Source organism: Hippocampus zosterae, chromosome 17, assembly GCF_025434085.1.
Source record: "Hippocampus zosterae strain Florida chromosome 17, ASM2543408v3, whole genome shotgun sequence".
Lineage (NCBI taxonomy): Eukaryota > Metazoa > Chordata > Actinopteri > Syngnathiformes > Syngnathidae > Hippocampus > Hippocampus zosterae.
This window is the reverse complement of record NC_067467.1, coordinates 2,598,950-2,626,413: the sequence shown is the minus strand read 5'-3', so window position 1 is coordinate 2,626,413 and position 27,464 is coordinate 2,598,950. Positions and strand designations below refer to the sequence as shown.

General features: G+C 45.4%; 2 protein-coding genes across 3 annotated transcripts; one reads left to right on the top strand and one right to left on the bottom strand.

The window, feature by feature from the left end:
• The first annotated feature begins 300 nt into the window (after nt 1-300).
• On the top strand, nt 301-25,672 carry LOC127589837 (nucleolar protein dao-5-like). Of its 2 annotated transcripts, XR_007959513.1 has the most exons (6): nt 301-1,275; nt 3,478-3,645; nt 4,608-4,732; nt 4,970-7,502; nt 8,015-8,366; nt 25,663-25,672. XR_007959513.1 is itself a non-coding variant. In XM_052049146.1 (5 exons), exons 1-5 carry the CDS (start codon nt 823-825, stop codon nt 8,228-8,230), a joined length of 3,495 nt encoding a protein of 1,164 aa, XP_051905106.1. In that variant the 5' UTR covers nt 611-822; the 3' UTR covers nt 8,231-8,493. The 2 variants fall into 2 exon arrangements, 1 of the variants encoding a protein (XP_051905106.1); XM_052049146.1 differs by lacking the exon at nt 25,663-25,672 and having other exon boundaries at nt 611-1,275; nt 8,015-8,493.
• On the bottom strand, nt 17,008-27,412 carry LOC127589843 (sphingosine kinase 1-like). Its single transcript, XM_052049151.1, has 5 exons — nt 26,784-27,412; nt 22,935-23,067; nt 21,578-21,672; nt 21,370-21,485; nt 17,008-20,188 (listed from the first exon to the last, which is right to left on the bottom strand). Exons 1-5 carry the CDS (start codon nt 27,381-27,383, stop codon nt 19,315-19,317), a joined length of 1,818 nt encoding a protein of 605 aa, XP_051905111.1. The 5' UTR covers nt 27,384-27,412; the 3' UTR covers nt 17,008-19,314.
• Nucleotides 27,413-27,464: the final 52 nt, after the last annotated feature.

Below are 27,464 nucleotides of genomic sequence, written 5' to 3'. Positions count from 1 at the left end.
TTAAACAATGCTAAACTCGGCCAGTTGTGAAATCTTGTGGCAGAAGTCTCCACACTGTGCGCATTGACATCATTCAACGTTTTTTCACTTGACAGCAAGATGTCCCCCACCGCCACCGATGGATAACAATGGGCAGATTTTGCTGTTCAATTCATATTGCGCAAATATAAACCAGGATGTTGTGTACTGTTCACACGAGTGGGGGAGTAGAACAAATTGTAAAGGGGAAAAAAATGACTTGACTTCCCCTTTAATTTTTTGGTGTAACAATATGGACTTGGATTTTTCTCTGACGTTCCCATGCTCGCGCAGCAAGGGTGATTCTTGGCAGAACGGGTATAATAACCGTGCCGGAGGCTTCTACTGGTGGTTTTCAGAAGAGCCACTAATGATTTAATGAATGTTTTAAAGGGGTTGGGTGCCTTTGTAACTCAGTTCCTCCTCTAATACAATCCTTTTCCCCATAGAGCGCACACCCAGTGCTGAAAAATCGCTGTGGGTCACGTGGCGAAAGGTGTGTCCGTTTCGCTGCCAGACTCACACCTGTCGGGCGGTGCCTCGGGAAGAGGCGTCACCCACGCGCTCGATCGCCGGCCGGCCGGGCTGAGTCCTCTGCATCATGAGATGACTCTCCAGGCAATGGGAAGCTCCTAATGTAACATGGCAGTTCTTTACGATTACATCCGACTGTTAGGAGTCTTTTTCAGCCATTCGGGAGGTATACTGTCCCGGGAGGATACCGGAGTTCACTAAAGTGGTCTCGTCGACTTGTTGGAAGCTTACGTTTTGTTTTTGATCTTTCCGAATATCTTGAGTTTCATTATGGCTCTGTCCCAAATTCAATGCCTGGACGATAATAACGTGAACCCGCGGACAAACGAGTCTAAACCGGATTTCTTGTACAGCGAGGACCAGAGGCTTGCCCTGGAGGTTTTGCTCCGCGAAGGTCGCGACGCGTTCTTCAAGTTCGTGGAGGAACGCCAAATGCGGAGTTTCCTTTCGGACCTGGAGCTGGAAACTCTCACGAAGACGGTGGAACCCTATGACCCCGGTTCGGAGCTCTTCCCGGAGGATGCCGATGAAAACGAGCCCCCGCTGTCGGTGCACTACTGGCCGGAGTTGTCGGACATTTCCATCCCGCAGATGGACTTGGGCTGGCCGCACACTGATGCTTACCGCGGGGTGACGCGCACCACCGTGTACACGCAACCGCCGCTGGAGGGGCAGACCCACATCAAGGAGATTGTCCGAAGGATGATCGCTCATGCGCAAAAGGTGCGATAACTTGTCATCTTGTACAGCGCAATTTGCATGCACTTTACATGACCGTTTTCTGCGCAAACTGCACGGCGCTTTTGTTTAACTTTAGTTTAAAAATGGAAATGTTATGGTAACAATATACAGAACTATGCAGTGTCATGTTGCAACACGGTGAAGCTGGTACGAGCTAAAAATAATTCATTAGTGTCCTAAAGTTGAGTTTTTACCTACTCCCACCATTTGAAAACAACAAAGCAAGTTTGAAATTTCTGTCTTACTTGTAACAAACTTTTTTTTAAGTACAGGAGTTGAATCTCATACTTTTACACAAGTATCTGTATTTTTACTTTGTGTACAGCGTGTAATAACTTTTGCCACCTCTGTCTATAACACCACCTTCTTTAATTAATAATAGCCCATTAAACATGTGCGGTATAATTTATTGGGCATGCTCTAAAAGGAATCTGTCTTGAAAGTTTGATGACTGTGTGAAAAAACAACTACTGAATTAGAGCGCTGCCAGGGAACTTGATGTGAGCTACCTCAGCCATTCTTTGTCAGACAACCTCGAAATTGCAGCTGGGAGAGGGTTGCAAATAACAAACAGGTATGACCGCTAATCGCAGCCGCTCTCGGATCTTGGATGTAACAAAAGGGCAAAACCATTCCTGAAATGGTAAAGCACTTCCATATATATATTCCATATATATTCTCAAAAATCATTCCTCTCACAAAGAAAAAAATATTCATGACTTGAGATTGGCCACCGACAAAAATTTGTTCAAAGCAGTCTGACCTTGAACGTGATGAGCGCCGGCTCCACATCATCCACGGTTACAGCAAACAAGTGAACCAGCCCAAACTTCATCATGGGGGGGTTACAAATAACCAAACTCCACAGGCCGGCGACTTGAACGGGCAAGGTTTCGACTATGGTATATTTACTATCTTTCATTTACAATACTAAACATGAAGCAGTCATGTTGTCGACTGCTGTCAGTTTGAGATCATAGTCCAGACTCGAGTAACTCGGTGAGACAGTTTAAAGTGCAACATGTCTAATCAGCGATATCTACAGCAGTTACCCTCGGTTCCGCAGTCCTTATTGCTGCCAACTCTTTATATAAGTGAAAAACAATTGGGGGGGGGAAAACGGTTTGAAAAGATGCGTCTTATCGTATTTTAAACATCATGATCGTGTTGAAAGTGTGTTTCGGATTCAGAGCAGCTTCTGACAATGGCGTGTCCCAAAATTAACGAATGATCACCAAATATGGTCATAAAATGTCACTCATAACTTGGCACTAATTTCTCACTTTTGTTTACGTAATATGTTTTGTGTGGGAACTTAACATGGCACATACGCGTCTCAAATATGAATACGTGTGCACTTATACCCAACGTTTATGACCCAAGCCTGTCAAATAAAAAATGTTGATAATAAAGGGCATGTCAGACCTCGGACGCACGCAACATACTAGACTCTCCAGGCGGCCCTCGGTTTACAACTGAGACCCATTCTTAAGGTATACCCCATTTTTATACAAGGCAGAACGCGCTGTAGCCTCTCACGCAAAACAGAATTACACAAAATCTCACATGAAATTCATTTTCATCTGGCCAACACTTCCAGCCCATACACTGAAAACAGAGTATGCCTTATTGTGTATACATGTGCCTTATTGTAAATATATACAGTATATGTCAGCCAGAAAACTAGTTTGTTGCACGCTGTTGGTAAACTAAAAGTATTGCGTTTCCGTACCATAAAACGAGTTCTACTTCTTCACAAGCCACCTCTAATGGATCCGCCACCGACGTTTGCCTCCTGCCACACTGGTTGAGAATCACCCAGGAATTTCCTTACACTAAATGTGCCTTCACGCGGTGTATTTGTAATATTTGCATGAGCGCGCATTAGGGAAGAGTGTGACTAACAGGTGTGACATGCTAACGTAACGTAGCACGCCTGGAACACCCTTAAGGCGTTTTCAGAAGTGATGGCAAATACAGATGATGTCGACGGCAAGCTATAAACCCCTTCACTGCCGTTTTCACTCGCTTAAGTTAAAGTCAAACCTGCGGAACCGCTGGAATCCCATTCGATTCAAACATTGTGCAAACATAGGCGAAAGCGAATGCCGACTTCCTGCATTATGAACGTTCCCATAAGTGATCAATGATGCTAATCTACTTTGAGCGCGTGTGTTTCTTCAGATGATTGCTGTCGTAATGGATGTCTTCACCGATGTGGACATCTTCAGAGATTTGCTCGACGCTGGTTTTCGGAGGAAGGTTGCTATCTACATCCTGTTGGAGAGCACGTCATTACCTCATTTCCTGTCAATGTGTCAGCGGGCTAACATGCACGCTGGACATCTCAAGGTATGTATCATTTGAAGGAGAAGGAAAATACAAACGCAAAAAAAAAAGCTTATGGTAACAATATTTAAGCTGTGAAAGCATTTAAGTGGCAGCGTAAAGAGCCTGATAGTGCGGAAAAGCCATTATTATTAACCATTGTGATATTACTATTAAAACAAACTTCTCTATAAACGCTCATAAGCGATAACGAGTGAGCACGGTGTCATAAAAGTTGCGTCGCAACTGCGCCTCAGGCAACGCTTCTTCCAGCATTTAATGTCACACTAATGTTAAAGGAAGTGAGTGATTCCAGTATTCTCAGTCAGCCACAGACGATCAACTCATGATCCTCCCGTCATTGGTTGCGCAAAACGTCGGTCGAGTTAAACACATGATTATTGATCCCGTGAAAAAAATATTAAAGCGGGACAGTTTCAGGAATATGGAAAACGCCCGCTGACGCCTGGATAGGGTGGAAAAAAGTGCGAGAAAAAGATGTTTGGTCACTCTTATTTATGACATTGTTTGTCATGATAATCGGCCCTCGGGGGAAAACGAACTATTCCGTTCGCTGGATTGCGAACTGATGCGCTCATTAGCAAAAGAGAACCGGCAACGCGCTCGTCCGATCTCTCGTGCGAGGTGTTGTCTCGCCGTGTGGGTCCACGCAACAGACGCTTCAGGAAACATTAACTGTTCATTCAACACAGCGGCGGCACATGTCACTCAATGTGTGGATCGCAATTTGAGCACATACTGTAACGACAGATGTATTTGATTGGCAGATTTTTTGGTTTTATTCTTTCAAACTTGGCAGGCTTGCTCACAACGCTCTTCTCTGTCCGGTGTCATTTTATTTTTAATTTACAAGGACTTCAGTATGGCAAAAGCTTCCGTTACTGTCCTTGTTTGACTAACAGAGTACACGATCGATAATTCACATCTAAATATACGTGTGTGTGTGTTTATACTGTATATTATAGCACCTTCGGGTACGCTGCACAGAGGGAATGGAGTTCTACACTCGTTCCTGCACCAAGGTGAAAGGTCAACTGGGACACAGATTCATGTTCATCGATGGAGACAAAGCCGTGTCCGGGTCTTTTAGGTCAGTGCTTCAGGAGTGACACGGCAACAATGAAAGCGGTCTTTCAATGCAATTTACTCCACATTGACACCAAGTTAAACCTTTTCCATCTCGGCAGGTGTAGTATTTGGTCCCGTTGTTAACATCCATTCATCTCATTGTCAGCACGTCACTTTGTCATCGTTTGAGTTTTTGTAGTCAGCCGTCATCCGATTTTTTTCGCCATGTAAATGTTGGTGTTTTCTGAATGATCCGCAGTTTCACCTGGACATCCTCACGACTGGACAAAAATCTTGTCACCGTGGTTACCGGGCAGGCAGTGGAAGCCTTTGATCAACTCTTTCGCCACCTTTACGCGAGCTCGACATTTGTTGATCTGCAACAAGTCACTATGGAACCCGAGCCTGAGCGCGAGCCCCTTCCGCAGCTAACCCCCGTAGTCCTTCCTTCTGCGACTGTTACAAGGAAATTGTACAACCCCAAGTACGCCTTACTTATTGGAGACTCTACCTCTGCTGAACAAGACACCCCCAAAGAGTCCCAGACACCGGAGGTGCCAGACGCTAAGAAGAGAAAGCGAGGAAGAGGAAGTAAAGAACTTGTGCCAGAAGAGGACTGCACCCATCCTGGACTGATCAATCTAGAGAAGGCAAACTTGATCCCTTACTTGCCCACCTGGCCAGACCCCGACCCTGCCAGTGATGTCATTGGTTTCATAAACATCATGGATACGAGCAAGCCGACTCAAGTGCATCTGCAACGCTCCGAGAGGTTTGAAACCAGTCAAGCCATTCGCTTCACAAATCCTCTGACCATGCCGAAAGAACCCCCGCCAGAGGTTGCAAAGCCGAAAGAGATTAGTTCTGCGATTGAGGACAAGACAAAGCCTTCACCATCACAAGATCGGATCATGCCTTCAGAGTCTATCTATGACAGGTTGCATCGAGTAGACTCCACCAATACCAAATCTGAGAAAGTTGAGCAACACTCGGTGACCTCTAGATTTGAGCAGACTATTCACAGAGTCTCACCAACCGGTCAAAATGAAGGTCAGATCACAAAACGCATGTCGCCCTTGTCCGGCAACATCGACCGCATTAGTCGAAGCAGCGCCGGTAATCTCGAGCACGCCTTGGAACAAAAGCTCAGAATAGCACCACAAACGGAGACGAGTTCATCTCTTGCTAAACAAGTCTCTAACCTGCCAAGTACCGGTGACTCAAACCTGGGAACAGAATACACCGAAACGAAAACAACACCGCATCTCACGCGAGCTAATCATACACAGCCATTTAGCACTTCTAAAACTTCCCTGAATAGTCACACTCATGACACCTCCCACCTATCCCCTTCCTCACCTTCAAGCCCAAATCATCCAACTCCGAAACCTCACACTGTCCATTCAGCCACCAAAGATAGGAGCATCACTAATGGCCTTGGCGCTCCAAATACGAGCACTCATAAGAAGTTGAACAGCCCGACCGCAGATAGAGTCGCCAGCCACAAGTCCACTGGGGAAAACACGCAAGAGACAGTCCATAAAACGCACGACATTATCAACAGAAAAACGGAAGTGCAGAAAGATGACAGAACGAGTGGCGCCTTCCAGAATAAACAAAAGGAAAGCGCTGCAGACAGTCAAAATAATGAATCCGTCGGACTACATGATGGAAAGGGAGGAACTCCGGCGGGCTCCGGGAACACAAAACAAATCCAGTCGGGTGCCTCGGCTACTTTAACACCAAATAGAGACAAAAAAATCACTTCAGGTGACATCAAAACCGCGAAGCCAGTCGACCGTGACGGAAGTTCAAAACCACCGGACGACCTCGTCAAGGTTACGTCGAGACAGCTCACTGATCCTAAATCTCCCCAAACGCTGAATGAAACCCAATCGGAAATGAAAACGTACCACATCAAAGAAAACAAACCACAAAGAATCACTTACAGTCAGAGTTCCCCGTTGACCATGTGGGAGCGAATTCAAGCTGCTACGGTCGGGCTGCCCAGCGATGGCGTAGATGACACATCGGCACGAGTTCGTGAGACTACCGCAAATTCGCCAAAGAAGAACACCCGAAGAGTCTCACAAGACGGCCCGCAATCTCCAAAAGAAAAAACAGTCGCTCGCCAACCAGAGAAAGCCGTCCAATCGGCAGAGAGACAATTGGGGTCAACCGCGTCTGACAGACGCACTTCTGACGACTTCCCTCCAAGTTTACCTCCACCCGCGCTCTCTCCGGAGCTTCGAACGCCGACGTCAGACATAAGTGACGGCTATCGCTCAAGAGAAGACTCCAATCGCTCCACAACCTCGGAGGACCATGTTGGATCCTGCGGTTCGCAAAGCAAAGAGCACGTCATTGATAGGGTGACGCACTCCGGTCACAGTACAGCAGATCATCGGAATCCCGAGGACGACCAAAGCAATAAATCTAATCAGGATGCCACCAGTCCAATGTTCATAGACTACAGTGCGTATGTTGCTTTGTTTGACAACAAAAACAAGCACGCCTCAAGCAAAGAAAGCCAGGGACTTGAGAGGAAAGTGAAAATGAGGGATAAGGAGGATGTGAAAAGTAAAGACGGTGGAATCCGAAAGACATTAAATCGAGATTCCAAAGGGAAAGAGGGGCGAAACGGGAACGAGGAATCAAAACCCAAACCGTTTGAGAAAGAAAAGGAGACCTCGAATCAAGCTCTCCTGAGAAAGTCACGGACTCAGAGGGCACCGGGTTCCAGTAATGCGGAGAACAGAGATGGCTCAGCCAGAGAGGTTGCTGGTCAGAAGGTATGAACGTACAACGAGAGTGTCGGCAGTTTGACGACGCTAGAAAAACACAACCATAGTAGCAATACATAGATTAGTCAATGAATATGACTGTGTCAATTCAAACGACAACAACAGCATTCTTATCTTCAGTAAAGGCACTGCTTAAAGGGTCTTTATCATGCTATTTGAAGCCTTCCGCAGTTAACTAAAGCCATATATTTGATTATATTTGATCTTTAGCACAATGCCGATGCTAAATTCTTCAGAATGATGATTTATTTCGGTTGCTATTTTTCAAACCCGGAAGTCAGGCGCCTGGCTCACGAAAACCCCGCCTCTCTCCGTGTGGATGCCACGCCCCTTTCACGACCTTGTCCTCAAGCTGCCCGCTGCCACGGACGTATATATGAATTCGTATATGCGTCCGTGGCCGATGCTGTGCGCACCCGCCCACGAAAATCGGAATACATTTGGCGAGGAGGCCGCTCATAGTGCCTATTTCTCAGATAAGCTCTTTGGGCATCCCACAGAGGTCCAGCCGGCGGGGCCGGCGCCTCGGCCAGAGAGGCCGCTCGGAGCGCGCCTTCGTCGGACTCGCATGTGCGGGCGAGTGCACAGAAGTGGACTCGAAAAAAATTGGGAGCACCGGAGCTACAAGACACAAGGTGGCCGATCATAGGGCCTCTTCCCCGGATATGCTTGTCGGGCATTCCACTGGCTGCTGGAGAAAGTGGGCGTGTGTTTAGTCTGCAGGGGTGGCACGTGGGATCGCTCCCTCAATTTTATACGGATGAAATTCATGAATACGTATAAAATTGAGGACCCGGTCGTTTTCTTGGACTGGGCGGAGCGAGAGGAATGAACAGGAATGCTCAGAGTTGGGTGAATGGAGGAAAATACCACTGCAGTGGTCTTTGTATTTGAATATGGCTTGAAGCTAAAAAAAAAATACATAAATAAATGTTGATTTCGCATGATACAGACCCTTTAATACTTTTGTGTTGGAATCCATTTGATCAGGGGTGCACAAATAGGAGCTAAAACGGTCTAGTTCACGAATATTTCTACCGGTTGAGATCAATCACAACATAATGTACGGTATGTTTTGTAATTTAGTCCATTCCAAGAGTTTTGTCAAAATGACCCGATAACAATACTGTAAGTCTCGTCTGCATTATTGTTTTTTTTTTCTCTTTTTCTTTGGGATGGGAGGTGGGTGTTTTGCACCCTAGCAAATATTTCTTTACCGTCAATAACATATAAGCAAATTCCATTCAGTTTGCAGAGAATTACCTCCCGCACATTGCCTGTGCAACTAAATTGAATTATGCAACGTCATCATTATTCATAACTGAATGACACGAGTGTGAAAACGGGATGTTGAAAGAACCACGCAAATACACTCTGATACAGTAATCATGAATGGTTTAAAGATTGATCGTGCCACATTTGTTGGCAACCCACCTCAATTATTAATATTTATTAATAATGCCCTCCAAGACAGTGCTTACTTTGCTCCACATATTTGTTTATATCCCCAAAGCAAATTCCGACTGCCAAGTATTATCAAAGACAACATTTACAATATACAGATAAACGCAGTCATGATTGCGTCGGCGCTGCAGCCATTTTGAATGTGGCAAAGTGAAGCAATTTACAAGGACGCCTTGTTCAGTTTTATTTCTTTTTAACGCTGAGGTTAAGTTTTAAACTGCAGCTCAAGCGCCGGACTAAAGCAGAGTCCTCTTACCAATGCGTTCATATTTTACACCACAAAAAAAAATTTAATTGCAGATTCACTTTGAATGTCGGACTTTTACACACACACATTCACTTATTTGTCATTTTATAAGCCTGCATACTTATTGGTGAGGAGAGTGGGCCCCTCTGCAAATAACTGGATTTGATCTCAGCAGACTTTGGACAAGGACCAAGGTACACCCGAGACAGGTACACTGCGAGAAAACATTCATCTTCAAATTCACGCCTCTGTGCAATTACAGTCTTTAATTACCCAAGCGTGTTTTGGCAACATGACAGGAAACCGGAGTCCCACGATGCTAACTTGTGCTTTCGACACATCGGCAATGTTTTAATTTCACTTTCACAGGAGAAACTCACAAAGGACTTTTTTTTTTTAATCGAGTTTTGCTCCACCATTGTTTGACCACATGGGAGGGTTAACTGACAGTTTCATAACTAGATGAACTGCCAGATGTTCTGTCTGTCACTTGGCATGCTTTTCCCTCACACTGTCTGACTGGTTAAGCCAGACAGTTCAGCAACAAGAAGACACGCCTAAAAGACATTTTCAATTGCTCCGGCACCAGTCAGTGACAATACTGAACACAATATTCTCAAGAAGATTTTTTTTGTTCCTTTCCAGACCGGTTTGAACCTCTTATCATGTATTACTATTGGTATTTAAATGGCTCTGTTGCAAAGGAAGCTGTGAATGAGTGGCTTTGGTCCGTGGTCCCCTGGCTGCGGTCGGCGGACCAGCACAGATAGATTGGGGTGAGGCGGGATTTTTATTTCCTTGTTTTTGTAATGCAACCCCCTTATTCTGGATGAATGGTTACTGATCTCTGTGAAAAATCTATACGACCTTTAACTGGTCCCTTGTTGTAAAAAAGCTTGGGTTTGTTTTTCATAATCGAAGTCCATCCAGATAATGTTGCGGAAGTAGGGGATCTTGGGGCTCTGTAACAAACAAACAAACAAAAATCACTTTGGTCCTCTTCATGTTTATACTATTTTCAAGGGCCCCTGACGTTCGTTGGCCACTTTTCTTTTCTTATGGTGCCCCTGTTCAGGAAAATTATGATACCATGGAAACAGGTCGTTACAAACAGAATTAGAAATTGTTTGATGCTTCACAAGTGGAAGGTCTTTTTGTGTTTTGCTTGAAAGTTCATATGACGTGCCAACGGCCACAACATCCAAACCAGTGGGTTGTTTGGTTTTGAGATTTTATTCTGGTAAAAGTTTTAGTTTTAGTTTTAACATTCGTAACTGTGACTGTATAGTTTATTTTTAACTAGAATTTCACAGAATCAACCGATATTTTGTCATGGGTTTTTTAAAAATATGTATTTTATTTTATTTTATTTTTTTTAAAATATTCTAGTCGTAGTCACAATGTAACAACATTCAAAGAGCTAACATCATTATAGGTATTGTATGTGCAGGGACATTGTACTGTATGTTAGAGTGACTATATGGTTCCATTTTCCAGATGACACTCATTGTGCACTTTACATTTAAAGTATGTTGAAGGTAGATATTCTGTTTTACAGAATGCTCTGTTACTCTACCGTTGTGAGTACATGCTATTTTTGACACGATGTACGTGCAGTGGCTTAAGAATTCACGTTGCGGATTGTTTTCTTTCTTTTTACTATTTATATTCAAGGTTTTCTTGGCAGAGAGATAAAGTTCTTGTACAGATGGATTACTTGTGAGTGTTCTCTAAAAGAGCGACAACGTACATGTTGGCATTCAAGTTTGGTCGTGGTGAGCTGCACCGTCTTTGTTTTTCAGGACAAATAAAAGCATTGGCGACATCAATGAAACGGCTGCTCTTTCTTGACCGAAACATTTTCACATCTCCAATAGGCACATGTGTTATAATTGAGCATTACGATGAACATGCATTTGCAAACTTAACACCTACACAATACAGCGACCGCAATGTGAGGCAATATGCTGTATTTTATTGAAAAACTATTCAAGAGCAAAGACCCACTTTGCTCTGTTTTATTCATGATTTAAAGCCACATTTCCCAACCCGTCCTTCCGACAACTTATCGGCACAAACCGTTTTAGACTGTACGAAGGCAGGTGACCTCTATTCTTCGACATTGGCGATGGCTCTTAAATCATGGATGACTTCCTCTGAGCAGCTCTGAAAGACTGTGTGCGCTTCACTTGGATCCAAAACGCATGCATGCCTCAAGGCAGAACAAGCAGGGACGGATTAAATATCTTAAGAAGTTGATCTGCCCATCTCTTTTTTTTTTCAGCACTGTCAGGAAAGTCTTAAATAAGGCTACAGTGCCGTTCTTGTTCTGATATTGTCAGCTAGGATGCCGATTGGACATGGGTGGGGAACCACATTCGATTTAACATTCCAAGAGATATGTTCAACAAGCAAAATAAATAAATTAAGAGAGAGACAAGTTGCATAAAAGGTTTCACTGTCTCCAAAGTCTCTTTGCTGTTTTAAAGGATCACGCTGACTTGAACCGTCTGCTGCCTCATTTACACAAGCCTAGATTTTCATGTTTTGGCGACAAGAGGGAGATAAAACGGAAAGATTTTGGTGTCTGTTGCAAAATATAGAAGCTTGCACAGACGCAATCGCCCACAGATTCCGTGACAACACCACGGCTCCCGTTGCACACCAATAAATCCTGATGATACAGCTACCGGAGGAAAAAACTCGACGATAGAGATGCAAGATGAAACACTTTGGGGATACTCGTCTGGGTTCCTAATCCAGATTAAAAATGAGTCGGGCCGCATGAGGAAGTGACAGAGAGTCGAAAAGGCGGTGATTGACATGTGGAAAATAAGACAAGGATTTTGGAGAGAACAGAAACCCTTGTTATCTTTGAAGGTGGAGAGCAGAGGAGGCAGAGAGATGCAAACACAGGGAATCGAGTACACTAAACTGAACCTCAGACTCTTCATCATCAATCTAAGAAAGAAAAAAAAAAAACATGTTGGTTCGTATGTTGCAATCCGATGTTTTCTGCATTGACTTGCGAATGTTTTGTGTGTGTGTGTGTGTCCACAGCAGCCGCATGATGAATTGTTATGACAGCTCAGACTGAAAATTACTTTTGTATAGATATTGAATGACGCCTTCTACGATGATTAAAAAGAAAAATATTTGACCCGGGGCTCGTCACTCAGCATGATTTGCGCGTTGCGCGAAGCAGGTGAAATGTTTGTATGCCAATCAATGCTTTAGTAGCTTAAAGAGGGCATATTATGGAAAATGTAACTTTTATTTGCTTGTACAGTACTCAGATTTTGATCCCACGTGTTGCCTACTCATAAAGTGTGAAACTAAACAACAAAGTCAATTAGTTAGCTGTCCATTTCTGGTGACTATGAGCAAACTGTTCTGAATTTTGCTAACATGATTTGGCTTATTTACATGGTACTGTATCCACACCACTTTTTAAGCGAGCTAGCCAGCTAGATAGTTCGCTAGCTAGCTAGTTAGATCGATAGATAGCTAGTTAGATAGCTAGCTAGCTAGTTAGATGGATAGCTAGCTAGCGAGCGAGCTAGATAGACTGATAGATAGATATACTGAAGACTTCACATTTGAGAGTACAAAAAAAAATGTTAATCCCCCTCTGACAGCATCAATCACAACTAACCATTATTTATTTTGTAAAGACAAGATTGAGCTTGTGTAGGATCTTCGTACATGGCTCAGGTGTGCCTATGAAGTGGGTGGTGAATGTATTTGATGGCAAATTACCCCCAAAGTGACTACTATTGGATTTCATTCATTTGTAGGTCCGGAATTGAGAGTGACTGTCTGAAAAAGAAAACATTTAAAGTCTGACAGTCTGTTCACAGGAAGCACTGCATTCTCGTCTGCGCTCGAGGGAGGGGAGAGGTATGTATGTACGGTATTTGCTAGGACTGATGAGGGACAACCTGAAAAGAGAAGAAAGCCATCTATTGTTTGAACAATTTCCAGACCGCGAAATAGTTTTGTCAAACTCGTACACTGCCCACTCCCTATTTATTGTATAGAGGGAGTGGGCAGGACCACACTGTGAACCTCTGCCCACGTGCAAAACATCCCACAACTATCTGAAGTGCAACACAGACACGCACGCATAGGGTAGGTTTCATGATATTTTGGGTTTAAGAGTGATTGGACTGTATGATAGAGTGGACAGCTCCCGGAATAGGAAACAACACACACTCAAATCCACGTTTGGATGGCGGTTGCCTCCTTGCCTCCCTGAAGCCATTTATATGGAGATGAGAGACTTGACTTCCCCATCAGACACACTCAAAGACATACGCACAAGAGAGGGAACGGTGCCCCTCCTCAAACAAATTGCACACAATAAAAGGTGAGATGACATGGGCGGTGCCGCGCAAAAGATAAAGACGCGGGACACACACATTATGCTCGAGGCCTGATTGTAAAGTCATCCATTCAACGGGGCTCTCCAAGCGCTTATCATAAATGATCATGGCTGACATCTACTCATCCTTAGGGGTGATGAAACAACAGCCAGGCACAGAAACACGAATAACAAAACACACGCTCACTAGAAACACTCGTATCCTCTCGGACATGATATGAATTAGGAGGTCGGTGTGCGCGTGTGTGCACGAACCAAGGAGTCTGCTCGTCAGAGTTATTCATGTCGAATGAGTCACACTTTAATGAGCGGACTCACGCTCACTCAATCCTGTGGGTGATTCGACTTTCAAGCAGTACACACACAGGTCAGTGCAGATGTGTCCATTTCACAGAAGGGGATGCATGCAAGAAGAAGATATTTCTGTTCCAAAACGTCCTTCCAGATGCCGTTATTATGACAAGAAGACATCATCTTCAAATTCTTAAAGGGACCAGGGAACTGAACTACACAGCACCGATCTTAAGATCTCTATACTGGTTTTAAAATCGTATCTATTGCTACGCAAAGCTCTGAATGGCCTTGGAACAAAATATTTTTTAGACCTTTTCAGACATCCCGAACGCTCAGGTCATCCATCCGGTGCAGGCTAGTTGAGCATTGCTAGAACCAAACAAACAATATGACACAGTATCTTCAACTGTGGCACAGACTTCCCAAAGACCTGAGATCTGCTCCTACATTTATTTGGTCCTGCAAACGTTCTTGTTTCCTGCTGCTTTTTCATACAATCAGATTCTATTGGCCATCTTTTGTTTTGTGATTTGAACTCAATCATCATGATTTCTTTGCTTCTGCAAAGCACCGTGTGTTTGAATTGTGCCATTCAAATACCAAGAGTGTGATTTTGTGTGCGTGTTTGTCATTTTAAGACCAACACCGAACCAGACACCAAGGCGCAAGCAGCTTTGACCTGCAGTTGGTGACGGGGGGGCAAAGATCAGTCTGTTGAGAAAGCGGCGAAGCAGCATTAATACAGCACAACTCCGCAGACGCTAATAATTGTGGTGGCAGCTTGCCGCATCGCTGCAGGGTGTCCAGATTTGTACAGTTGGATGTGCTTTCATGGCTTGCTTTTTAGGCATGTTTTGCCCCAAAGTAAAAAAAAATGTAAAAAAAAAAGCTCACAAGTGGCGCGGATGCTGCAGGATGCTGACTTCATCCAGTACAACTCTCAAACGGATTTTTTTTTCCAGGGGCCTTACCTGTGCTAACGTCTTTTGGCAGAGTGTCCAGTCGACTTACAGAGAGAATTTGAATGCGGCACGAGATGAAACGTGAATTGTTTAAAAAAATAATAATAAACAAGGCGGGGGAGATTTTAATACAGGTGTTCTCAAAGTTTAGATTTAAAGTGAGTGTTTCTAATGCCAATCTGTTTATCCTCGAGAGGCCAAGCTCACAATAATGGGGTATGTCCAACCGTTTATGCTGCGCGCACGTGGGCAGTTATCCGATATGTTTCCGATTTTTATCCACATTTATAAGAAGACGCCTGATTCTCATCTGCAGACATCTGATTCGGTGCATTTTTGTTCTATTTAGGTTGCTATGACGAATATATGAATTACGCAGCATGACGGCAAACAAGCTCCTGCAAGAAGTTAAAAAAGGAAAAAAAATGTGCTCCAATCGTTTACAGTCTTGACAGCTTCCACTTAGGTTGTCTACAATCTCTTGAAATGCCAAATAATTAAAATTCAGAGGGAATTTATTATTCTTTTTAAAGAACCAATCAACTAATTAGTTCAGAGGTGGTTTTCACTTACTTCCTCGTGCATTTTTGACAGTGACACACTGAAGCTGGTGTATACAGAGCCACCACCAGAAAAACTGGTGTGGCATGCAGCGTCTGGAAGACTCCATCTGCACACATTCTAACAACTGCTCGGGGACGCTAAATAAAATATGAGCAGACATCTCTTTTAAACGTGTCCCATTTCAAAAATCGCCACTACTGTACTCGGAATAACTGTATGGGATCCAGTAAAGTTACACTGGCCTGAAGGATGAAGGGAGAAGTCCCAACACCAACCTCTGAGAAGACCAAACCTGAACCCTTTGAAGCATCATTCACTGACTGACCCCCACCAATAGACTTACCTTGTCAGGCTGGTCTGCTCTACATTGGGGGGAGGCAATGACCTACACAGAGCAGAACAACATGAACAAATATTAAGCATTGCCATTGCATTGTACCAAAAGATACACATTGAAGATGACAGATTTTTGTTACAGTAGAGCTTAAGTTTTGTTACAATTTCATTCTTACCAGTACATTTCCGTTCCCATTCAAAAGACACATTTTCAATGACTTTCGAAATTCTTTTAAAAAATATGTAAAAACCTCCTTCATACATTTCTCTCACAACTAAGGGCCGATTAATACCTTGCCACGCTGTACGATACTAATTTATTCGTATCGTTTGAAAGAAAACAACCAAGAGCCTATTTTAATTTTAAGTGCGGTGCATCACCTGATTTGGAATTGCATGAAACAGTAAATCAAGCAACACGTTGGGACTTACGCACTTCCTTATTCAAGTACTGTACGCAAGCAGTTTCCAAAAAGATCCCAGGGTGCTGGCTTCGAGGATGCTAATTAATGGGCTCATATTTGTTGTTTCCTGTTTCCTGTTTTCTAAAGTCTTGTTTATCAGTCTCGTCGTTCCCTGTCGGCGATCAAGTTCTCCTCTCATGACGTTTTTTTTTTGTTTGTTTGTTTTTGGGCGTTGGCTTTTACCTGGTTTCTTTGTTGTCTCGTCGTCTCCACCTTGCTTTGTCGCCTCTGGTTTTACTTTGAATGTCAAAGATTTGACCAAACTGACCGTCACATTGTTATGTGCCAGCTGAATCTGGTAAAACTACAGCAGCCTGGACCTCAAACAAACACCTAGTACATTCAGTAGGAAAAGAAAAAGTATGAAAGACATCATTAAAATGTTAAATAGACACGCACACGCTCGCACGGGAAAGCATTCCGTCTACTTCACGAAGTCTTTGGCTCCACCTAGAGTAGAAAAGCCTACATTACAGTCTTTCCACCCGCAGTCATTTTTACAACTCCTCTGTGAACACCTAGCGCCCTCTATCTGTGGATGACCACAATCTCACACTTCTACAAGAAATAAATATAAATGACAGTTTTTGATGGCTCTGTCTCTGTCATATAGGGCAGGCCAATCTACATATTAAATAACGATCTTGTGCATGGATTATTGTGTTTACTCATCATACAATCTGTGTTGAGTGAGTGGAACATTGGAACAAACTATTGTTTTCCTTTCGTACTCCCAAATGCAGGTTCTAAAAACGGTCAAAAAGCATCAGACGTGAAATAAAAATTTCCAGATCCAAATTTATTGCCTTACCAGAATAAAGCACTGAACAACAGCATACATACCTACTGCATTGAAAGTTCATTTAACAACACGTTTAATGATGTCAAAACAATAAAGGAATTTCCTCTTTAAAGTATCGTTTATACTTGTGTACAGGTGTCTCACAAATGAGACCTCTAGTCCGGTATTGTATTCATTGTACACTCCAGCATCGTATACTGTACTCACAAAATATGTTTTCAATGCGTGTCCAACATCAAGCAACAAACGTCACCGCATCATTGAGTTTTGACCTGATTTCTGCACATAACCCAGTGAGACGTCTCCTAAATTATGAATTAAAAACTCATGACAAAGACACTAGCCGTTCAAATTGTGTTCAGACAGATGCTACATGACGGCAGCAAGTGGAATAATTTATCATAGCAAACCACAAAGTAGTGCAACGACATCCTTACTAACACATTTGTTTATATTTCCTACGCAAGGATTTTTGTAAATATTTCTGGCAGTAAGTTAGAATATGATGCTTTTTCTCCACATCAAATTCTAATAAAACTGTGCTTAATCCTCTCAAGATTTAAGTTAAAAAAAAGACATGACTGTCGTGACGGTCTGAGAGTGCATTATATAACTCCAAAAAAAGCTCAGGGTCAATCGAGATAGCCATGTTTACTGCAAGTCATCCACTAGGGGGAAGCCTCGGCCCTCAATGACGATGCATTTGGGATAGCATGCCATCCGTACAGCACCTGGATAAGACAACTCAGGATACGATATGTTGCTCATGCTGCATCTATGAGCATTACAGAGCGACTTTAAATCATAATAATCAGAATCATAAATGAAAAAAAATGGGCACTGCATTGAAGATGCTTTTAGGTCAAGTCTACTTCAGGTACATTGCAATAAAAATGAACGATCCAAGTGAAAGGTCGAAGAAAAAGAATGCGTGCAATTCTTTTGCCGCATTCGTATGAGGCGCTGCATGTGTGGGAAATAACATTTACATCCCATGCACCCTTGGAACATGAAGGTTAATATTTGACCTTTGTGTTTTGTGTTTTCATTCTGTTTTCCTTGAATCTGCTGTGTCAGGAGATCAAGAAATTTGCCATAAAGGTCATCTAAGATCTACCGCTGCATGATGAGATGCAGCTGCTTCATACCCGGCCGGGTGCGGCGTGGTCGGCGGCACCATTCCCAAACATGATTAGTGCACGTGCGTGTCAATGAGGCAATGATGAAGTTGTCAATATTTGTCCCTCTCCTCCACCCCAAAGCTAAACAACGCCCGACTCCCTCCAGCCAACGCTGATTGCGTGCGTCTCAAATGACAACACAGCAGAACCTGCGTGTGGAAACCCTCGGGGCTGCTCTTATGCAGCCACAAACTAAACTTATTTTAGTATTTTTGCGCACACGAAGCTTTGCAATAAGGACACATGGTGATGGCTCACGAACGGAGGGAAGTAGAGTGAGTGCAGTCTTCCAACTGAAGCGAAGATGCTACGCATAGCATCTTAACATATAGGGAACGGTGAGTCGCCAGCACTGTGTCGCGACACATTTGTGGGCCATCATGAAAGCTCAACGGGAGCGTTGTTGTCAATGAATTGCTCTATTTGTCGAATGAATCATTTATTTCTTTGATACAAACTGTATCTTTGCTCATCCATCCGTGCCGGGCGACATGCAGTGACGGGCAGAACAATTCAATGCTGTCGTAATAGTTTGGAAGACGCTAGGTAATATACACACGTAGCCACTTTTGGACACTTTTTAAGTTTGACACAAAGATGAAGATCAATTTTCCCTCAGGGATGTCTTCCTGCTTTGATAGAGGTGCTTGGCTATTCCCTTGAGAATCTCCCCGGATGGCAAAAAATGTGCTTGTCTTCGTGCGAGTGGCGCTGATGCGGTCTGACAGCGGAGTGAACAATGCGCTCCTCCGCCACGGCAACCATGCGCCAAAGGATCCTCACGCGCGGCCGCTCGCATACATTGTATTCGATTTCCACAAACGCGTGCGAGGGGAGCTCGCCACGAGTGTTTGGTTACGCTGGGACCAGCCAGCGGTCGACGGACGACGTCCCACGACTTGGACCATGAATCCGAAAGGTTGGGGAAGGGGCGGGGCTTAAAAAAAGGGGGTTGCTTCAGTATAAAAATAGAGGAATTCTCAGAGGCTGATGACATGTCTTTGGCACTTAGGAAAACACAGCATCATACGCGGAGCTTAACGCTGAGTGAAAAGGCCCCAACTTGAAAGCTCTCCAACTCGAAGATTAACATAATCTGCCGTCATCCATAAATGAGTCTGGCCAGTCCGGGGTGGATTTGAGCCTGAACCGGCCCGTATTCCACCGTCTCTCCGTCCACCGTGATCACACCGTGCCTCGAGATGGGCTCCAGCCGCAGCGCTCGCACCTTCTCGTAGACCAGGTGAGGGCAGCCGCAAGCTAGATGCGCACCTTTCTCCATGGCGAGGAAGAGGCGCAGGAGGGCGGGTCGGGAGATTCCGCCGGTCACGTAAAAGAGGTGGATGATTCCGTCATCCGCCGCCGCGCCGGGGACGGCCCACAAGTCCTCGGCCAGGTGAGACTGGTAAATTGCAAGCACCAAGACAAAGTCCTCCGTCTTGACAACGGTCCAGCTCTCCGGGACCGGCTGGTCCAGTCCCGGTAAGAGAGAATCCGGCGGCGCTCGGGTTTGGCCGTCATTTGGAGTTTTGAGTCTTTTGGCGTGAACGGAGGAGCTGCTGCTGACGGTGTTTTGGGGGGAGTTCGTGTTGTTGCGATGGCGGTGCGGTTTGTGTGTCGGGGAGGAGTTGGGAATGAGCTGGCAGGGGAGGGAGGAGCACAGCGAGGGTCGCCGAGGCGCCGGAGAAAGGCTCGGCTTCTCCTTCACCGGAAGGTACGCCAATCTGCCCTGGTACACTCGCAGAGTGGCCAGGCGCACCAGGGTGCCCATCAGGAAGCGGATGGCGCCCACGTGGCGGTACTTCTCGCTCTCGATGTCCACGTCGGCCACAAAGCCCCAGGCCAGGGACAGGAAGGAGAAGATACGCTGTTTGGAGGCCAAGTGAATGGACACCAAGTCCAAAGAACCCACGAGACCCTTGCACAGCACGAAGCCGCAACTCAGAAGGAGTTCTTCATTCCACGCAGGGGGGGACCTGAGGGACATGAGAGCACAGTTAGAAAGGGGGGGGAAAAGAAAAACAAATGAGCTAGCTTGTACCATGAGGTTTGGGATTCTTAAAGAATGTGCGCGTTAGCTTATCAAATGTTAGCATGTTATCTCTTTTGTTTGGGAGGGAACATGACATTCATTCATTCATTCATCTTCCGAGCCGCTTGATCCTCACTAGGGTCGCGGGGGGTGCTGGAGCCTATCCCAGCCGTCTTCGGGCAGTAGGCGGGGGACACCCTGAATCGGTTGCCAGCCAATCGCAGGGCACACAGAAACGAACAACCATTCGCACTCACAATCACACCTAGGGACAATTTAGAGTGTTCAATCAGGCTGCCACGCATGTTTTTGGAATGTGGGAGGAAACCGGAGCACCCGGAGAAAACCCACGCAGGCCCGGGGAGAACATGCAAACTCCACACAGGGAAGCCGGAGCTAGAATCGAACCCGGTACCTCTGCACTGTGAAGCCGACGTGCTAACCACTGAAGTACCGGGCCGCCCGGGGGGAACATGACATTTTTATGTAAATAATGAGCAGCTTTGCTAAGTGCGGAAAAACGACGGCCACATGGCAGCATTTTCAACACATTTTTGGCCCGCGCTATCAAAGTAGAAGCATTTCGCGGAATCACGTATGCATCCATCCATTTTCCAAAGCGATTAGCCCGACGAGGGCGTGCTGGAGGCCTTCCTAGTCAAGTGTCAACGCAACTTCCTGTGGCATTATTTAAACAACCTACAAGGCAAACATAATCATTCTGACCATGACTGTCACATGACTCTGATGCTTATTAAAAAAAAATTATCATAATTTTGTCCTCACTGTACCAAATGTGAAGCAAATTGTGAATTTAATATCAAGAATGGTTGTTCGTCTCTGTGTGCCCTGCGATTGGCTGGCAACCGATTCAGGGTGTACCCCGCCTACTGCCCGAAGACAGCTGGGGTAGGCTCCAGCACCCCCCGCGACCCTAGTGAGGATCAAGCGGCTCGGAAGATGAATGAATGATACGTACTGAACCATAATTTTATTTTTGGGGTGTACTGTTTTACAGCCCCGCCCCTTTTTTTTAAAAGGCTGAGTAACCTTTTTTTTTTTTGGGGTGTCTCTTTGCACAATCAGCCCCATGCATTTAAATGGCTTATTAATGAACTGACTCACTGAGAGTAGTGATGGACGGAGGCGGCCAGGGCGTTGCCAGAGCCACCCGGGAGAATCCCCAAAGGGGTCTGAATGGCCTCTTGCCAGTCGTCACGCTCCATCAGACCATTTATCACCTACTTGAACAAAGATGCGATCAGACGGGAGTTGAAGACAAATAATAGCCGGGCGTAGAACAACAAACATGCGCGCGTCTAGTGACGAGTACCTCAAAGAGCAGCCCGTCTCCCGACATGATAACCAGAGCGTCCCATTGTGACAGGTCCGCCTTCTTCACCAGCTCCCGCGCGTGGTTCTGGCGCTCTGAGAACACACAAACAGCGGATGACACATGAGGGAGGGGAAAACAAGAGAACACAACATCCATTTCTCTGAGGCACAGGAAAACAAGAAAACCACAAAAAAAATGAGGGCAAGGGCAAAGAGAGACACGCTTACAACATGGCCAGAGGAGATTAAGTGTTCATTTTGCACTTATGAGGCCAGACATGTGACATTCGGCTGCCCGGTGGCTCCTCTGGAGCTCCGAGGCGGCTTAACTGCACTGTAAACATCCAACTAAAGCAATACACAAAAGGTAAAGAACAGAACGATTTGTGTCTTCTTTGCGGCGGCGTAGCGTATGCGTGGAAGTGACAGATAAGGCAGCAGAAGGAGTCAACTGTGCTCAGCAGCCAACTCAGCACTTGGAGGCTGTCAGGTCTCAAGCTGATGCATTACTTCCCGGCCATTTCCCTATTCGGGAGTGATTGACTATCACGCTAACCTCGACCCAGGGGGAGGGGATGTTCAGTTCTTATAGAAACCAGTCAGAAGCGTGACTGCATCCCTTTTTTGCAGGGGATGGGGGGCGGAGGGGATTTTCATTAGAGTAGTTTTACTTCAAATGCACCTCTTGACGAGATGAAGAGGAGGCAGCGTGCACTGGATGCTTCATAAAGTATGTAAAAGGTGTACTTGCAGAATCAGGCTGCTTCATTGATTCTCGTCCTTCCTCAAGCAAAGGCTCCATGATAGTCTTTCAAGGGGGGGTCAAGCCCAAAACACACATCTTGTGTGTGTGTGTGTCCAGCAGTAGGAATTGGCTTCTGGTGCCATTTTTTTTTTATTCTATCCAAAATGTATATAACATGCACAGGAAATCCATCTTGTTGAGACTGAGGCTATTCCAAATGAAGAGTATGTAAATGGGAGATTGGATGCTGAGATGAAAATTTTAATCCCCCTCCCCCCCCCCTTCATCAACCCTGAGATGCTCGCTTCTTTGGCTTCATGTACGCCGTCTTGATTTTAAAAAGGTTGAAAATAGGATAATAAGATAAGATAAGATAAGATAAGATAAGATAAGATAAGATAAGATAAGATAAGATAAGATAAGATAAGATAAGATAAGATATCCTTTATTCGTCCCACACTGGGGAAATTTACAGCCTCCAGCAGCAAGAATGTATGTAGAAAGAAGAAAGGAGAAAGAGAAAAAAAACAACAAACATCTTTCAATTAAATACAATATGAACACAATAATAATAATAATAAAAGGTTTGTTGTGTGTGTGCCTCGCCGACCTGTGATAACGAGCGTGTAGGGAACGGCAGCTTCGGTGAGCATGCCCTGCAGGTGGCCGGTGAAAAGCTGCAGAGCCTGCCCGCGTCCACTCAGAGGGTTCACCAGGATCATGACTCTGCACGGCCGCCGCACCTCCGCCGAGTTTGTGACGCCTGAGAGTCAAATGGAGAAATGCGTCACGAATGGGATCCGGAGCGCAGACTCGCTTTACAAAAATATGCAATCGTTTCAAACTGGGTTGAAAGCCAAGCGGGACAGGCGGCATCTCAGAATCTATTTCCCACAATGCACTTGTGCCGCAGGAAATGGCTTCCCATGACCCCGCGTTGGCCATGCGGTACAGAGGTGCGATTTCCAGCAGGAGCAGCGAGGAGCGAGTGGAAAAACAAACATGCACATGCCCGAACTGTGCCTCCATTCAGCCACACGCGGTCAGCATTGTTTTTATTTGTATCAAAGCACAATGTGGCTTTCATATACAGAAAAGGCCCTTGGCACTTCCAGAATATCAGCCACAAGGCTGGAAAATGACAGCTTGTGATCGGCTTTTGTGATCAGCACAACCTTAATCCATCCATCAATGTTCTACAACACGTATCCTCTTAATTATTCATTCATTCATCTTCCGAGCCGCTTGATCCTCACGAGGGTCGCGGGGGGTGCTGGAGCCTATCCCAGCTGTCTTCGGGCAGTAGGCGGGGGACGCCCTGAATCGGTTGCCAGCCAATCGCAGGGCACACAGAAACGAACAACCATCCGCACTCACACTCACACCTAGGGACAGTTTAGAGCGTTCAATCAGCCTGCCACGCATGTTTTTGGAATGTGGGAGGAAACCGGAGCACCCGGGGAAAACCCACGCAGGCCCGGGGAGAACATGCAAACTCCACACAGGGAGGCCGGAGCTGGAATCGAACCCGGTACCTCTGCACTGTGAAGCCCACGTGCTAACCACTGGACTACCGGGCCGCCCCTCCTCTTAATTACATTGAGCAATATGTTTTTCAACTACGTCCTCAATTTGGAAGCCGGAGTGTCATCAAAGGAAAAAAAAACTGTGCAAGCTCGACCAGAACGTGCAACACCTACGCAAGGCAGGAAGGAGCCAAGTTTTGAACCGATGACCTCATCGACTCCACCGTGCCGCCGAGCTAGAATGTAATTGAACTTCCAATCTTCAATTTAAATAATGAATGGATGGCAGCCGGACAGAAATAGAAACACTTCTCGCCGATCAGTGCGGATTTATTAGGCTTTGACGAAGTCGTGGTTCACAGTTGTAATTGGAGAAGCAATTTTTGGGGGGGGGCGGGGGGTAAAAAGTTACATTAACCCTCTCCTGCACCCCGTAACCCGATAACATGATAAACGGTCCGCTGTAGTAACCTCGCTGTCCCTGAAAGGGTTAATAAATACTATTTCAGGGATTTGGACAATGCAAACACTCGGTGTACCTCCGCACTGCTGTCATGTGCGAAAAAGAGCAAAATTCCATCACCGGGCTGGAGGGGCAGAATATGTTGGCAGTGCGTGTCGAAGAGAAGACCACGACGCCTCGCAGGGGTTTTGAGAGATACTGGCTGAGGTCTTCTTGTGACGCAAGTCACCATAGAAGCCACAGTGGGGTCATCGGAGCTGGCGCACACACACACACACACGTGCAAGCCCTCCTATGAGGCATTTGCATGTTCTTGCTTTGCTTGCATAAAATCTTCCAGTGATAACAAGCAGGATAGAGAAAAAAATAGATTTTTTTTTTTCAACCATGATACAGTAGAAAGAAATTGCTGCATATTTGTACACAGCAGTCTTTTACAATATGTGGGCTGTCATATATTTTGTTCACAAATGGAGACAACAACATATGAAAAGAGTTGTTGTTGTTAAACTTCACGAGTAGAAGCAATACAAAGCTTGCACGGTGCACTTCCCTTGCTCTTTTAATCCAGCCGTCCCAACTGCAGCGAGCTCAAATGTAATTAACTTTAGGATAATAGTCTACAAGAGATATGAGGGATGAAGGATTCACACTGACTTTCATACACCCTCTGCAAGAACGCCAACATTTCTTACCACAAAAGCCGCTCTGCTCCATCAAATGCGTTTACGGGCTGCTTTGGATTTGGAATGATGTCCAAGATTGGAAATTAAGGAATACACGAGAAAAGACAACCATCTGCATCTCCAAAGCGGATCGATATATTGGTCATTTTCAAGGCTCCGCAAGCTCAGATGCAGCGTTACGATCGGGTCACGATAGGAAGACGAGTGCCACACTTCCCGCTCAGGTTACCGTCTTCCCTTCTGCCTGCCAAAATTCCTGCTGACTGCAGACCGCAGGGAGGCGAGATGCACACAGCATCTTATTTATATGTCACAGACATTCCACAAGGGTTGCTTCCACAACCAGCTGCTTGTTCCACTGCACTCTTTGGGTTCTTGCAATTGTCAACGGTCAATTCGACACTCACCAGACACTTTATTATTTACGTAATCGGCCTTCTTCCTCCCATTTGAGTGATGGAGTAATTAGATGAGTAAACAGCTCCCATATTGTTGATCTATGTTAATTACCACCTCATTGTGATCCAGGATGAGAGGATAATGAGATTGGCGGGAGGGTGGGGGGGGCGAGACCTTATTAGACAATTTCAGATGCAGCAATCAGGCCGTGTTTTCATTTTCCGCACATCAACAATAAACCCTCAGTGGGAATTGACTGCACAGATGAATGGAGTGCGAGCAGCAGCGACGCTCTTGTTGACAGTGCTGCAGTTTGAAATGTAAATCGACCGGGCCGGACTCAAATAATGGGACAGTCAGCCTTTTGGAAAAATGGAAGAAAACAGAGTTGGTCCTCTGTTTCAGCCTCCAAGCTAGCTCCAAGATTTTGGAGTGTGTATTTTTCAAGGGCCAAACAGCCCTTAGACAGCTGGCAGAACTAAATGCTATTTCTGTAGATGGCAGAACCTATTTATTTAATGTGTATATCCGCTCGTTGTAGTGATTTTTTCCCCCCTCCAATGTAGACCGTATGCCTTAATCAATCAAGATTGGGAAACATGTACAATATGGGCGGATGGATGGATGACTACCGGTAATTTACTAAAAAGGTGTGACGAGGCAAAACTTTGGCCCGTATTACTAATGCAGTCAACTATGTGTGCTATTCTAGAGTGCCTTTTCACACAGGCCGGCTGACTGAATGGATGGAAGGTGGATCACCTTCCAGGCAAGTCCAGCAGGTTATTGGCAGACGGAATGCAAGCATACTGTCTGACAAACTTGTTTTTACGGAGAGGATTGTTCAATTCAGCACTTGTATCTCCAATTTTTGCTCCCAGTCAATGAAAGAAAATCGTTCAATGGCTCATATCTCAAGGAATCACTCTAAAAGTTATAACAGAGTGTTCCATCAATTTTTTTAAAGTTGCTATCATGCTCTGAAGTTGTATCGTTCAACATACTTTTAGTGTTACGAAAAGCTTTTTATCTGTCTAGAGGAAGAGAAAAAAGGGGGAATGACATGACTCGGCATAATTGACATTATGAAACTAATTGTTCTGACCGGAGACAAAAGGTAAGTCTCTGCTCAACATGTTCACACATATGATGGATTGTGTCACGCCAACGCAACTGCTTAAGATTTTTTTCTCACCATGCCAGAAAAAGACACTCTCTGATAATATCAGAAAAACACAGATTATGATCAAACCTACTGTTGTTGTCATACTCAATATAGCTTTTTTCCCTTGAAAACACGCCAACGTCATACAATAAAATAAACGCTCTTTGCCAAATCGCCCTCCAATTCTGGGATGACCCACATAAACCGCATGAATGTAAACAGTGTGACCTTGCTCACCGTCTTTCCGGGGTGCCTGCTGCACAGAAGCATCCCTGATGGCACAAGCCCACCGTTCAGCCTCCTGAAGGTTAGTCCGGGGGTCTTGGACCAGCGCCACCCGAAAGCACTGCTCCACTCGCTGCCGGGCCACGCCGGCGCTCATCCAGCGCCGTTTGAATGGGTAAAAATAGGCGGTAAAGTAGGCGCCGACGTCCGCGCTGTCGGTCCCTCTGTACGCCCGGCAGCCGACGCAGTCCGTCAAGTTGAAGACCACCTTGGTCCGGCCGGGCGACGAGGAGATCCTCTGGATGGTCAGGGCGCTCTCCGTCAGGCTCACTGAGTACCGGACCTTGTCGTCGAGCGTGTCCGTAAACTCCCCATAAAGCATGCCCACGAAGCCGTTCCGCTGGCGGGGTGGCTCCTCTTCAGGGGCGTCCTTCTCCATCCCGGCCAGGCCACTGTGAGGATGGCGCTTGCTGTACCGACTCTCAAGTGGAGTTCTGCTGTGGGACGCTCCGAGCACCAGGTTACCATTCCTGGTTCGGAGTCTCTTCCTAGCGGCCAAAAGAGGGAGTGCAGCCACCAAAGCGCCCATGTACATTTTGCATACATACGTTTTCTGTTTCGGGCCAATTTTAGCCAACAATAACCTAATAAATGTCGAAGTCAAATTTAAACTGTA